The sequence below is a fragment of the Microcebus murinus genome, chromosome 21, assembly GCF_040939455.1.
Source record: "Microcebus murinus isolate Inina chromosome 21, M.murinus_Inina_mat1.0, whole genome shotgun sequence".
In the NCBI taxonomy this organism is placed as follows: Eukaryota; Metazoa; Chordata; class Mammalia; order Primates; family Cheirogaleidae; genus Microcebus; species Microcebus murinus.
Window position 1 is genome coordinate 38,209,613 of NC_134124.1, and position 15,516 is coordinate 38,225,128.

The 15,516-nt window shown below is 42.0% G+C and overlaps 1 protein-coding gene across 10 annotated transcripts in view; it reads right to left on the reverse strand.

The window, feature by feature from the left end:
- TSEN2 (tRNA splicing endonuclease subunit 2) overlaps positions 1 to 15,516 on the reverse strand; it is a 44,169-nt gene that overhangs the window by 18,279 nt on the left and 10,374 nt on the right. For 8 of the 10 annotated variants that reach the window (XR_001159376.2, XR_012914018.1, XM_012785278.3 and 5 more), the window contains 3 exons: positions 14,642 to 14,678; positions 8,652 to 9,177; positions 8,287 to 8,364 (listed from right to left, as the gene is read on the reverse strand). Coding sequence is in view for 8 of the 10 variants with exons in the window: in XM_012785278.3 (XP_012640732.1) it covers positions 8,287 to 8,364; positions 8,652 to 9,177; positions 14,642 to 14,678 (641 nt within the window). In the remaining 2 variants the exon portion in view is untranslated. The remainder of the gene's footprint in view (positions 1 to 8,286; positions 8,365 to 8,651; positions 9,178 to 14,641; positions 14,679 to 15,516) is intronic. The other 2 variants (XM_075996318.1, XM_075996319.1) reach the window with 1 other exon arrangement.

The following is a 15,516-nucleotide window of genomic DNA, read 5'->3' on the forward strand; positions in this document are numbered from 1 at the left end:
TCTGCATCCCTCTCTCCACAGCGTCCAGATTCATCTTCTTAGCATGTGAAGATCATGTTACTTCCTCGATTAAAACCCTCCAAAATGCTTTTACTGCCCTTAGAATAAAATCCAGTTACTTGCTACCAGCTCCAGGTCCCTGAATGATCTGACCACCACTCTCTTTAGCCATCTGGTTGCATTTCTGTCCCCTGAATGCACTAAGCTTATTCCTGTCTTTGCCTCCATAGTTGTAGTACCACTATCCAGCATGTTCTGCCTCAGACTCAAACGTCATTGCTTAGAGTGTTCTCCCCTGACTGCCCAAAGTAACTCCCATCCTGACATCTTCAGAGCACTTATTTTTGTCTCAAAATATCTTTCTCACGTGTTTCTCCAACTAAAACGTGAATTCTGCAGAGTAGAACCTCTGCCTGCTGTTCTTTTGGCCTAGAAGAGGGTCTAGCACATTGGGGGTGCTCAATGATTGTGCTCAAAGAATAAAGACAGGTCCCCAGATCCTGCCCTTGGCTTAAACCCAAACAGCGGGAGCCACCCGACAGCAGGTCTCTGCACCTGACTCCGCTAGCCTCTCCTCAGCGCCAACACTTACATCCTACTTCTTTCACATCGGCTGACAGCTCTGCCATGTAGCCAATGACCTTACTTTGACATTTTTCTTCCCATCACCCTCTACTTATTAATAAAGTATGCTGTTGTTTTTCAGGTGGACGACAGACAGTAGCCACAAGGTGCAGTGGAAAAGACAAAATTGTTTCCTCAAATGGCTGAGTCCCTTTCATCTTGTCACAATTTGCACTTCTTGTTTCCGAATAGTGTAAGATGAAGAGTAAAGTTTGAGATCTGGCAGACCTGGGTTCAACTCTTCACTATTAGCTAGGGCCTTGGAAGTATCACTTCAATTCTCTGTGCTTCATCTATACAATGGGAATGATACTGCTTTCTTAAAGATTTGATAAGATCTCATAAAGATTTCATAAGGTTAAATCTCCTAAGATTTAATAAGCTATGCAAAGTGTCTAAATGCTCAATTTTAGTTTCCTTCTCTTTCTAATAACCACTTGGATAGCATAGCTTGGAAAAAAGTTCAATCCAATCCTTGCCTGATAAGAGATTCTTTCTTGATATCTGCTAAGATGTAAGTTTTTCAGAAGCTGATGTCTTTTCATTATCAGCAAATATACATTTCCCCAAGAATGAATGAACAATACCTCATTTTTATTTGACTAAAATGATGATGGCCAATAAATGGTGCTGGGAAAACTGGATAGCCACATGTAGAAGACTGAAACAGGACCCACACCTTCACCTCTCACAAAAATCAACTCACACTGGGTAACAGACTTGAACCTTAGGTGTGAAACTATTGGAATTCTAGAGGAAAACATTGGAAATACTCTTCTAGACATTGGCCTAGGCAAAGAATTTATGAAGAAGACCCCAAAGGCAATCACAGCAGCAACAAAAATGAATAAATGGGACCTGATCAAATTAAAAAGCTTCTGCACAGCCAAATAAACTGTCAAGAGAGCAAACAGACAACCCACAGAATGGGAGAAAATTTTCACAAGCTACACATCCGATAAAGGGCTGATAACTAGAATTTGTTTAGAACTCAGGAAAATCAGCCAGAAAAAAATCAAACAACCCTATCAAAAAGTGGGCAAGAAGAGAAAGCAAGAAAAAAAAGAAAAAAAAAAAAAAAGTGGGCAAAGGACATGAACAGAAATTTTTCAAAAGACGGCCGAATAATGGCCAACAAACATGAAAAAATGCTCAACATCTCTACTCATCAGGGAAATGCAAATCAAAACTGCAATGAGATATCACTTATCTCCAGTCAGAATGGCCTTTATCAAAAAGTCCCCAAACAATAAATGTTGGCATGGATGCGTAGAGATAGGAACACTCCTACACTGCTGCAGGAGTGCTCCTGTACTCTGCAAACTAGTGCAACCTCTGTGGAAAGCAATATGGAGACACCTTAAAGCGATACAAGTAGATCTACCATTTGATCCAGCAATTCCACTACTGGGCATCTACCCAAAAGATCAAATGACACTCTACAAAAAAGACACCTGCACTCGAATGTTTATAGCAGCACAATTCACAATCGCAAAGTTGTGGAAACAACCCAAGTGCCCATCAATACATGAGTGGATTAATAAAATGTGGTATATGTATACCATGGAGTATTATTCAGCTTTAAGAAATAATGATGATATAGCACCTCTTGTATTTTCATGGATAGAGCTGGAACCCATTTTACTAAGTGAAGTATCTCAAGAATGGAAAAACAAGCACCACATGTACTCACCAGCAAATTGGTATTAACGGATCAACACCTAAGTGGACATATAGGAAAAACATTTATTGGGTGTCAGGCAGGTGGGAGGAGGGAGGAGGGGATGGGCACATACAAACATAATGAGTAAGATGTGCAATGTCTGGGGGATGGTCACACTTGAAGCTCTGACTCGAGGTGGGAGGGGGGCATGGGCAATATATGTAACCTTAACATTTGTACCCCCACAATATGCTGAAATAAAAAAAAGAAAAATATATAAATAAAATGATGATGGCTTTTATGAAATTTATGCAACTGCTATTAGGTACTTATTACAGATGGAGAGGATCTTAATTCAATTGAATTGGTTTTATTTAGAATTAAATCATCAGTAGACTGGGAAGGTCTACTGAGGTTTGGCAATTATGTTCTCTGAGATCTCATTAGTAAGTTTTTACTTTTCTAATACTAGTAAGAGGAAGGGATGAGTTTAATGATGGTTTGAAACACCACATTGTTAAATGTAGTTAGGGCCCACAAACACTGTAATGGAGAAACAAATCTCCATAACAGATCTCTAAGAAGCAATGGAACAAATTAGCTCACTGGCCTAGCAATCTAATTATCCCTGAAATGAATACCCATACGGAGTGAACAGTAAATCATCACCATGTCTGGTTCACGAAGGGTACAGGTTTAAATGTCATTGGCTAAAAGCAGAGGTAAGGGAGATGTTGGATGTGGAAAATGCCTTCCAGCATGCCTGAATTATAGCTCCACCTAGAAGAAAGCACATTCCACTTACATTATTCTAGTTACTGTGCATGAAAGACCTAGTCACTGTGTAATACTTCCACTATTTAAGTAAAAGATCAATTTTTATGATCCTTATCAATAATTTAGAGAAAGTATGTATGTGCCACCAGGAAGGAAATAAAAGCAGGAACAGACTGAGCACCTGTTATAGTCAATATGTGCCAGGAACTATATTGGACGTTGAAGAAAACAGCAAAACTAAGGTCCTTTTCTTCCTTCCCACCAGCACACAAAGGCTTTTTAAACCAGATCCTCACAGCAGTTCACCTGAAGTTTCCTATGTGTCTGATTATACAATTAAGCAGAATATATTTATGGAGAAAAATTAGAGTAGTCTTTACAACCTTATTCAAAAGGTGCTGATGTAAGTATATATTTTTGCTAAATAGACTCAAACTCTGTCTCACAGTCTAAGTCTACAGATAGCTTTCACAACTTCAGACATATGGAAAGTCACTGACCTATGGGGCGGGGTAGGGGGTGGAGAAGCCAGTCACAATCAACATAGCAGCAAAAAGTAACCAAAAATCTCTAATGAAAAACCTTAGATACTCTCATCACTGGATACTGAGACTTGGAATATGTATTATAGACACTAGGGGCGGGGAACATGGAAAAAAGAGAGGTTGGGGTACAAAATGGAAAGAGCCTGGGGCATGAGAGGAAGCAGCATTTGTGAGAATAGACTGCCACACTGTCAGGCGCATGGTGAGTCCTCAGCCAGCTCACCGTAGTCACCCCAACCTGGCATACTCCTTTTCTTCATGTAGAAAATTCACTGGAGCTTGTTAATTAAAAAGCATATGAGCGTTGGCGTGTGTGTGCTTGTCTATGGAAGGGTGCAGATGCAGGACAGAGACGAGCTCTTCAGAAATAACTGGGTAACTGCAATTCGCAGCTCTTCAGTTACTCTGTCAAAATGTCAGTGTCCGTTCTGAATGAGTCATGGTAGAGGCATGAAAACACCCCTACCAGGTTGCACATCCAAATTTTGGTCAAAGACCAAAAGTTTCTTGTCAGTGCTGAGCAGATCTTTAAGTCAAGTCAACTGTGGCATTATTATTCTCCATCCCTCGGGAGAGCTGCTGTGTATTGCCAAGCAGGGGCGAGACCGCATTCCAGCTCTAACGAATGCCCCCGTTCCTGACCAAAATATAAGCTGTACAAGTCGTGTGCCAAACATGGGTGATTCATTTGAAGTAAATATGCCAAAATAGAACTGAGAAGTAGAGCTAGGTTTAACTGTATGCTCCTTGAAAACTTCTGTGACAAGTCTCTGGAACGTTCTCAGGCACCAAACAACTTTCAAGAACGCAAAGCAACTTCATCTCCTATTACTCTTGCCTTTCCTCACGGGGTGTTCAAGAGGAGGCACCAGACACCAGACAGCTGCAGCTTTTTTTTTTTTTGAGACAGAGTCTCACTCTCTTGCCCAGGCTACAGTGCTATGGCATCAGCCTAGCTCATAGCAACCTCAAACTCCTGGGATTAAGCGATCCTCCGTCAGCCTCCCAAGTAGCTGGGATTACAGGCATGCGCCAACATGCCCGGCTAATTTTTCTTTCTATATATTTTTAGTTGGCCAATTAATTTCTTTCTATTTTTTTTCTTTTTTAGTAGAGACGGGGTCTCGCTCTTGCTCAGGCTGTCTCAAAAAAAAAAAAAAAAAAGACTGACACAACTCATATGCCACATTGTGCCCATTCCATTGAACTGTAATGATTTCTGGGCTATCTTTAGGACTGAAGTCATATTCTGTTTATTTCTGTATTGCTAATACTCAGCTCAGTGCTTGGCACACAGTAAGTATCCAGTGGATATTTTTTTGATTATAAAAGAGAGAGTTTCAACAAGCTACTATATAGATTTTTTTTTTTTTTTTTTAAGACAGAGTCTCACTCTGTTGCCCGGGCTAGAGTGCCCTGGCATCAGCCTAGCTCACAGCAACCTCAAACTCCTGGACTCAAGCAATCCTTCTGCCTCAGCCTCCCGAGTAGCTGGGACTATAGGCATGCGCCACCATGCCCGGCTAATTTTTTCTATATATTTTTAGTTGGCCAATTAATTTCTATTTTTAGTAGAGATGGGGTCTTGCTCTTGCTCAGGCTGGTTTTGAACTCCTGACCTTGTGTGATCCTCCTGCCTTGGCCTCCCAGAGCACTAGGATTTTAGGCGTGAGCCACTGTGCCTGGCCTACCATATAGCTTTTGCAAGTAATAATAATGACAAAAATAGCAGGCACTAACATTTACTAAGCATTTACTATAAACCAGGCACTGCACTGAACCCATTACACACGTTATTTAATTTCCAGAGCATTATCCTAAGAAGGAGGTGTTGGATAGCCCCCACTTTATAGAGAATAAATCTGACTGAGGCTCTGAGAGGTCAAACCCCTAGAGAACAGGTACCAACAGTGCTGTCTGATAGAGCTCTTCGCAATGCTGGGCATGTTTCACGTGCGTGCTGTCCAACAGTAGCCACTGGCCACACGCGGCTACTCAGTGTTTGAAATGTGGCTGGTGCAACTGAGAAATGAAATTTTGAATTTTATTCAATTTTAATTAGTTCAAATTAAATTGTCACACATAGATACCAGCTATAGTATGTCATGGTAGACTAAGCTGTCTCATTTGTAAAATGAAGAGATAAATAATTCCACATATCCTTTCCTGCTCTGAAAGTCTATGTTTTGTATCACTGGCCTCTCTGTAAGGAAGCAAGCACAGACCAGAATGTGGAGACACAATTGCTTTCTTGTGGGCAGAGCTATCAAATTACTAACACAGATGCACTCCATAAGCACTTCCTGAGACCTATATATACACACCAAGAACCATGCTGGTGAAACTCTAGATTTTACTACCTTTTACATTATGATGCATGATTAAGATCACATAGTAACTGGCTAATTAAGTAAATAGATTTATTTCCTCCTGTAGAATCACTAAATAGTTTGTATGGAACCAGAAAAAACCTCGTATAGCCAAAGCAATCTTAAGTAAAAAAAGAACAAAGTGAAAGGCATCAGTCTTCCTGATTTCAAGCTGTACTATAAAGCAACAATAATCAAATCAGCCTGGTACTTGCACAAGAACAGAGGCACTGATCTTTGGAACAGGACTGAGATTCCAGAGATGAAACCATCTGCATATGGTAACCTAATCTTTGATAAAGCACCCAAAAATATACCTTGGGGAAAAGAATCTCTTTTCAATAAATGGTGCTGGGAAAACTGGATAGCTACATGCAGAAGAATGAATCTGGATCCCTACCTCTCACCTTTCACAAAAATCCACTCAAGATGGATAACAGACTTAAACCTAAGGTATGAAACCTTAAGAATCCTAGAAGAAGATGTTGGGAAGACCCTTTCAGACATCAGCCTAGGCAAAGAATTCTTGAAGAAGACCCCCAAAGCAATCATCACAGCAACAAAAACAAACAAATGGGATCTGATCTAATTAAAAAACTTCTGCACAGTCAAGGAAACTATCATTAGAGCAAATAGACAACCTACAGAATGGGAGAAAATATTTGCTCTCTAGGTCTGATAACAAGAATCTATCTAGAACTCAAAAGAATTAACAAGAAAAAATCAAACAACCCTATCAAGAAATGGGCAATGGAAATGAACAGAAACTTTTCCAAAGAAGACAGAATAATGGCCAGCGAACATATAAAAAAATGCTCAACATCTCTAATCATTAGAGAAATGCAAATCAAAACCACAATGAGATATCACCTAACCCTAGTGAGATTGGCCTTTATCAAAAAAATCCCCAAACAACAAATGCTGGCGAGGATGTGGAGATAGGAACACCCTTACACTGCTGGTGGGACTGCAAATTAGTGCAACCTTTGTGGAAAAGAATTTGGAGATACCTCAAGGAGCTAAAAATAGAAAATACCATTCTATCCAGCAATAGCATTATTAGGCATCTACCCAAAAGAGCATAAGACATTCTATAATAAAGACGTTTGCACCTGAATGTTTATGGCAGCACAATTCACTATTGCAAGGATGTGGAAACAACCCAAGTGTCCGTCAATTCATGAGTGGATTATTAAAATTTGGTATATGTTTACAATGGAATATTACTCAATTCTAAGAAATGACAGTGAGCTAGCACCGCTTACATTATCCTGGATTGAGCTTAAGCCTATTATCCAAAGTGAGGTGACACAGATCGGGAGATTGGACTCCACATATACTCATCATCAATTGGTACTGACTGATTAACACTGTGGGGCTCAAATGGTGGTGGTGTTCACCAGGGATTCGGGGGTTGGGGGGGTAGACCCACATCTGAGGGATGTGGTGAGCATTGTGGAGGGGAAGGGCATACCTTTAACCCTAGCTAGGGAGAAGCAAAGATATAAAGTGCAACCAAAATGTTTGTACTCTCATATTTTTTTGAGGGGGGGAGAGGCACAGAGTCTGACTTTGTTGCCCAGGCTAGAGTGCCGTGGTGTCAGCCTCACAGCAACCTCAAACTCCTGGGCTCAAGCAATCCTACTGCCTTAGCCTCCTGAGTAGCTGGGACTACAGGCATGTGCCACCATGCCCAGCTAATTTTTTTTCTATATTTTTAGTTGGCCAATTAATTTCTTTCTATTTTTAGTAGAGACGGGGTCTCACTCTTGCTCAGGCTGGTTTCCAACTCCTGACCTTGAGCAATCCGCCCGCCTCGGCCTCCCAGAGTGCTAGGATTACAGGCGTGAGCCACCTTGCCTGGCCTCATATTTTCTTGAAAAAAAAAATAAAAAGAAGTTCGTGAAATTCCATGGATATACTAAAAAACAATGAGTTGAACACTTTAAATGAATGAATTGTATGCTAGGTGAATGACATCTCAACAAAGCTGTATTTTTTAAAAAGCTGGTGGAAATTAACATAACATCCAGCCAATATGAAATCTTGATGAGAAAAGAAATGCTCAGATAAACCCTTTGAATCCTCTGTGGAATGACATAGGGAAATCCCAAATACTTATCTTAGAAATGAGGAAATAAATGCTGAGCAAGCCTATATGGAGGCTGCCCAAGGTGATTTCAATACTGAATTACAATATTCAATTACTGAGTTACAAACAGAACCACACTGTGAGGTAGGTTCACATATGTGATGTTACCCAGGCCCAGAGGCCAACAGCTGAAGTGATAACATGTTGAAAACATACCTCTTCTAGGCTGAGTTGCAAATACTCAAAGATCCTATATGGATTTCTTCTGCATATTAGTTTCTTTCTTTGTACCAACTAAAGAGAAAGAAAACATATACAGAACAAATAGAAGTACTTTATGTCACACAGAAGAAACTGTATTTCAAGATAAACATTTTCTTACAAATTCCCAAGATTCACATGCTGCTGGGTTAGTATTGTAAAAAAAGAAAAAAAAACAAAAACAAAAAAGATTTTGCCTGCTGGTTCCCTCAGATCTTACACCCGGCCAGCCACCAGCTACAGGTAACAGGCATCCCTACGAGCCAGCATCTCCAGAAACAGATGGCTTTGGAGGAAGTCATTTATTTTCTTCTACTTACTTCCTCATTTGGGGCATCCTCACTCTCGTTCCTGTCACACACCACTTCCTCCACAAGCACATACTCGTGGTCAGGCCCTCTCTCCCCCGCACAGAGGATACACGCGTGTTTGCCGCCATGCTCAGGGTGAGGCCCACGCTGGAGGATGACAGCATCTGGTTTGCAGCAACAGACTTGGGGCGGAGGTGCGTCCTCGTCTGCCACGCGGTTGTGGTAGCTGCCTGTCGTTGGCGGGTCCCGCCCAGAACCCTCCTGCGGGCAGCCTGACGGCCTACTCAGATCCTCCATAGCATCTGACTGTCCAGAGTCTCCATTCATCACAGAAAGTTTCTCTCTCCTTGCTGTGCCTTCCATGGTGGAAACCATTTCAGAGTTGAGCTCATCAGGCAATTGGACTTCTTCATTTCTATTTATATGAGGATACTCAAGTGGTTTTATGTAATCCTCAAGGATTCTGTGCACGGTACTCTCATTCTGCCCCTGTCTACACATGAGCTTTGCTGCCCATTCTACACGATGCTGATACCTGAAAGACAGAAACAGTGTTAGTAAAAACAACAAAAAAAGACATATAAAAAGATTGGAAGGTGGTATGCCAAAATGTTTACTGCAGTCTTACTGAATGGTGGATATAGGTAAAGATATTTCTTCTTTATACTATATTTTATTTGCTTGATTTGAAAAAAAAAATTAACACCCATTTAACAAAGTATGAAAATTTACATAAATTAAAACTAGTGGACCAAGTAATTTAGGTAAATAGAGAAAATGGCCATCCTTTATCAGTATTTGTATTATTGTATATTTTGGATATCGCAATGTTTTCAGAGAGATAGTCCATTCATTATATAAACAGCCTTTGTTTAGTAGTGGAAAGCAAAATGAGAATTTCAATAACTATTCCTCACAGCATCTAATAATCTCTTCACTGAATATGGAAAGAAATAATATTTTTTATATATATACACACACACAAACACACTCCCAATATTATAAAAATGAACTTTTACACATAATTTTCAGAATATATTTTAATGAGTAAGTATTAACATATGTTAAGTTTTTAAAACTTGAAGGCAACACCTAAATACTTCCCAAGTTACAAAAAATTATAGACAACAAGATTCTGCCCTAGAGAAAAAGTGTCCATGCCTAACAAGGCTGCTGGGATATATTCACATAACGTAAGAACTACCATATATTGGAGATCTAAAGATCAGAAGGCCAAAGACAATGTGAAGCTCAAGTACTTTTTGCCTCTTCATATAGTGATTACTCTGAAAAGCACCTAAGACAACATGTGGCTTGTGAGAAGGCAGAGGCAATTTTACTTTTCACCTTATTTTGCCTTAGATGTTTATGTTTAGATGATTGAACATGTCTTGGTTTATAAACAAACTGCCAAATCTCACACAATTAAATAAGAAAATTGGTGTCTGCTATACCTAAAAAGAGATTTGTGGCTGCTTAACCCTGATTCCTAAGAACTCCCAAACTGTCCACACCCTATTTATCCCATATGGAGATGAGCATGCATTCCTTCATATTAAGAATTGTACCCTGAAGATTAAGACCTGGCAAGGCTACCCTATTAGCCGAGAGGTGGGTAGGATGCAGTGACTGTGGTATTGTACATTCTGTGTTCAGCCCTGATTCTCTCACTTATACCTGTGTGACATGCAAATCACTTAGCTTCCCTGTGCTTCCCCACACATAAAATGCGGATAACAGCACTACCACCTCAAGGGACCTTGTTATGTATTATTTTTGTAACAGGAAACAAATGTAGCTGCCCCCAAAACAGCAGGGTGTCTTCCTACCTGTGACACAGCCACTCATGCATACAGTTAAAAGGACTTTCATCTAGAAAGAATCTTAGCTCCTCATATCAAAAAAGCATTGGCTCTATAGGGTCCATGTGTCTCCTTTATTTGAACACAAATCTTTGTGTCAGTGTATATTTTTCTGTGGAAGGGACCCACATCCTTTGTCAAATTCCTTGACTCAAAATATGTAAAACCCCTGAATTAAAAGGTTCAACAGTTCCTCCTCTGAGCGGAAGATGCAGAGCCAAGTGAGGATACATGGCACTGCTCTGTGCTTTTGTGGTAGAGCGGTCAAGGCAGACATGGGTTCCTGCACTCTCTCTATCACGTTCTTGTTCTAGCTGCATGACCCTGCCTCCCTAAGGCTCAGTACTCATCTACAAACCAGGGATAACTGTACCTCCTGGGGTGGCAGCAAGGATTAAATGAGACAAGACATACGAAGTGCATAGAACATAGGGAGTGCTAAATATTACGTTTGCTACTATACTATTGGGGTATTTTTAGGGGTGGCTTGAAAAATAAATCAGTTTGACTGAATACGTATTGTATTAATAACACGTTAATGAATGGAAACGTACATCTTAACTAGCTGTTCTGAGAGCAGAGGTAGTGGTGTGGGGACGAGCTGGCCTTAGGAGGTCAGGGTTTTGGAGCTGACCCTTCTGTGCGGCTCTGAGCAGAGCCCACTGGCCCCTCTGCCTCTCTGCTCTTCTGCCACATGCCAGAACCAGGCTTGCATTCCTGCCTCTTCATGATCTCAGAGGATCCCTAAGGAAGCTCAAAGAGGACATGGCTGCAGGAGCGTGGAGAAGCAAGCCTCTGAGTGAGACTGAAGGCATCCTCTCATGGGCTGGCGACACCTTAAACAGCCAAGTCCTGCTGAAATCGCCCTCAAACACGCTGGAGAAGCCACAGGGAGAAAAATGTGAGAAGTAAAAGGCAGAAAGCATGAGGAGGAGCGTGCAGAAGAGGGGCAGCCGTGACCAGCATGACTGGCGAAAAGCACAGCCCTGCAGGGCAGCGAGGACACAGGACGGCCTCCCGCAAACATACGCACTTCTCCTGTTTCTACGCCCTTGCACACACCGCTCCCATTTGCACAGAGCACCCTTGCCCTTCATCTTATTAATGCCCACTTAGCCCTGGAACCAGGCTGCTCAGTCCACGTCCTGACCCTGAGCATAACAACCCCCTCATGGTTCATTTCTTTGCTGTTAAAGACAGACCTCACAGGAGTGATGTGAGGACTCACGGACAGAATACACAGACCCGTCATTAACACAGCACCTAGCACAGGAATATACTCAGGAGATGCCGGCACTGACAGCTATTTTATTGTTCTCACTATGTGCTACCTACTCTCAGGCTCTGGAGCTGAGCCCACATAATCTTGGGCAAGCTGGTTAACCACTGAGTCCCCTTATCTATGAGATGGAAAAGACTACAGCACCTATCCTCAAAGGTTTCTTGAGAAGATGAAATGGGATAATGCAAGTAAAGCACACAGACAGGGAACTGGCACCGCTGCAGCAGCTGGTGCCTGCTGGCTATGAGGAGGAGGATACCTCTGTCACGACACCTGCACACATGGCACGACTGTTTACTTCTCCTCTCCCACTAGGCCGTAAAGCCCTCAAGAATAGGAACTAGATCTTTTTCTCGCTCTCGAATCTCCAAGCACCAACTCAATGCTGGACACACAGGCAGCCCCCAGTAAATGCTGGCTGAATAAAGACGACAAAGAGAGTGGCGAGCACCCCTCCTTCAGGGACACACCCCCACATGCGTCAGCCCCCTAAAAGGCATCACCAGAGAGTCCTGACGCTCACGTCCAGAAAGGGTTACACAGAAGGTTCTCATCACCAAAGGACAGCTATTGTTGGAAAAAGGCCAATTAGGAATCAGAAGTTTAGAGTGACTAGTAAAGAAACAATTATGACAAACATTTCAGTTGGAAAATTAGCCTAAAATACAAAACTAAATACTTTTCTTGTATTTAAAAGAATTTAGATTATATAAACAAATAATGAATCAAGTATTGATTTTTTGGGGGGGTGGATATTATTTGCTGATAGAATTTACTGATGACATCTTTAGACATGCTTAAATTCATACAGGGAAATGACCTGTAACCTGAAAATTTCTTTTTAAAAATTAATCCCCACATAAGCACCTCCCCCTTTAAGCAGCATTCCTATCCTGTCGCTATGTGTCAAGTCTATGTCACTTTTTCCTCTGTTATGGTAATGTAAATTCACTGCAGATCGATGGCAAATGGAACATCTGGATCTTGCAAAAAAGATGCAGGATTCATGAAGTCAGTGAAAGTGATCTAAGTACAGGCAAGGCGATTAAAAAATGAGAATCTCGCAGTTAGATTAGTCTTGAAGAAAAATGTCAACTAGGGTAACACAAGGCATATCAGAAGCGTTAAGGAGGGGAGTATAGATTGAGTTTATATGAGGCCTGCTTATTGTTAGTATTTCATATTGTCATTTTGTTTCCCAGAGCAACTGTGTGACTGCAGGGCCTTGGATAATGAATAGCTGGATAACCTCCGGGACTGCATTTAATAAAAACACGTATGACAATTGTGGCCTCTCCCAAAAAATATGTTTAAGTCCTAATACCTAAGAATATGACCTTATTTGGAAATAGGGTCTGTGCAAATGGAATCAATCAACTTAAGATGACAATGTAGTGACTAATGTCCTTAAAAGAGTAAATTTTGACAGAGACACACAAGGGAGAACACCACGTGCTGATGGAGGCAGAGATTAGAGCGATGTATCTACAAGCCAAGGGACACCAAGGATTGCTGAGACACCAGAAGTGAAGGCAGGCAAGGAAGGATCCTCTTGTAGAGCCTTCTGAGGGAGTGTGGCCCTGCTAACATGAGTTTGGACTGGCCTCCCGAACTATGAAAGAATAAATTCCTGTTATTTAAGGCATTTAGTGTGTGGTACTTTGTTAGGGCAGCCCTAGGAAATTAATACAAGGATCAATAAAATTTCTTGGAATGCTACACTGTAGTGCTTACAAAGGGCTACTCTTCAGGGAGGTGGCCACCTCCCCATCCAGAATCTCCCACATACTCAAACGGGCTTGACCCCATGCTGTCTTTATGGCCAGCCCAATGAGGATGGGCAGGCTTGCGCTGTTTCTGAATCCTAGGTCTCAGCTGCAGCAATACACCTGTGCTGTAGCCCACATGGGACAGGGGCTCTGCCAGCTTCTGAGCAGGCCTCTCCCACAGGCCAGAACCCCACCTGACCCCAGCCTGGGGTTACGGCCACTGAGACCTCCCTGGTGCTGCTGTCTGCTTGCCACTCTGCTAGCCATGGGGTTACTGGGCACGTCACCAAAAAGGAGCTGTTGGATGCTGCCGGTACGTGCTAGAAGCAAGAGGAAAAAATCACGGTGGATTTTAGTTTTACAAGGTTTCATGGAAGAGTTGTGATCTGAACTGCACCATAGGGACAATAACGTCTGGGATGGATAGAGATGTAGTTAATAAACTCTCACCAAAGGACTGCAAAGTGTGCAGCCATAGAGAGGAGTATGGCCTGGTCCCTGCTCTCCAAGGACTGACAGTCCAAACCCCTGGGTGAGGGACGACTTGAGAGCCGTGTGCCAAAGCAGCCTCTGCAGGAGCCAGAGAAGGAGCACTTAGGTCAGCAGAGGGATGGTGGTGAGGAGCGAAACCCAGGAGGTGATACGGACTGAGGAGGTGCAGCAGTCAGCCAGGCAGTATGTGTGTGCTTTCGGGGTCAGGGAGAATGTTCTGGGAACATTTAGGCATGAATGAGGAAAGGTCTCTGGCAAGGAAGGAGACAGGACCATCTGTGCCCACACAGGGCAGGATGCCAGCTTGGAACCTAAATCTAAGCATCTGAGGACTTAATAACAGGACCTTTACGGGGTAGTTATTCATATATTGGAAGGAATTCAACTAGCAAAGTATTATTTACACAAACACTAAACTTAATTCATTTCAAAAATGATTTGATCCACATTAAATTCAGACATAATTTTCAAGGATACTACCAAAAAAAGAAAAGAAGAGAAAGTATGGACTGGACTGGCACAGTGGACAAGACCACCTAAAAACAGGTCTAATTTAAACCATTATTTTGACCAAAGCCAAAGTTGATGACTTACTTCTCTGATGTGATGATAGGCATGTTTGTCTTCGTATCTGTAACAACAAGGAAGTTCTATTAGTTTCAGACAATTTCCTTTAAGTGGGAAAAAAAACACTAAAAACCTATGAATAACAAAGAGAACCAAGAGTCACAAAATCACACACCCCAAGGGTTAACATTGCCCAGTCAGTGACGGCAAACACTCGCTTTGCATGCCACCCTTCCGGCACCCCCCCCCCCCCCACAGGTGCTGCTGTGGATATCATCACTCTTGCTGGGCTTATATGTGACCTTAGAATCCAACTCTGCGCTCAGCTAGCAGTGATGGCATGTGACAGGAAACCTCTCTGAACTCTCATTCCAAATCTCGGATTAGAATGTTGAGGTTCTAGAGGCAGGCGTTCTACCTCCATTCTCTTGTCTTCACTGAAAGCTCCTCATGTGTGCATAAATAAATGACTGGAGAAGTACACCTGATGGCAGTGCTAGTTTTGGGTGTGGATTTGTCAAGAAGTGAACAAGGAAAGGCCTTTGTGAAAACTTTTCTCTGACTCCACAGCACAGCACCAGGAAGGAGTTCTGGGCATCAACTGGGAAGAATCACGTTACCTAATGGTCTGGGTTTTCATCCTGGTCCTCTCTGATTCTAATCAGAGAGGCAAGTGGTTTCTCCTTTCCCAAACTCAGCCTCCTCTGCGTGCATTAAAGGCTTAGAATAGATGTTCAGCTTGAACACCTTAGGAAAGTGAGCACATCCATCAAGAAAACCTGTAGACTAGTAGGCACTATGGCTGCTGTTTAAAACCCATGAATTTTGGGGTAGTTCACTAAGCAGCATTATTGTGATAAAAGACAAATGACATAAAGTCTATCCCATTAGGACTGAACAGT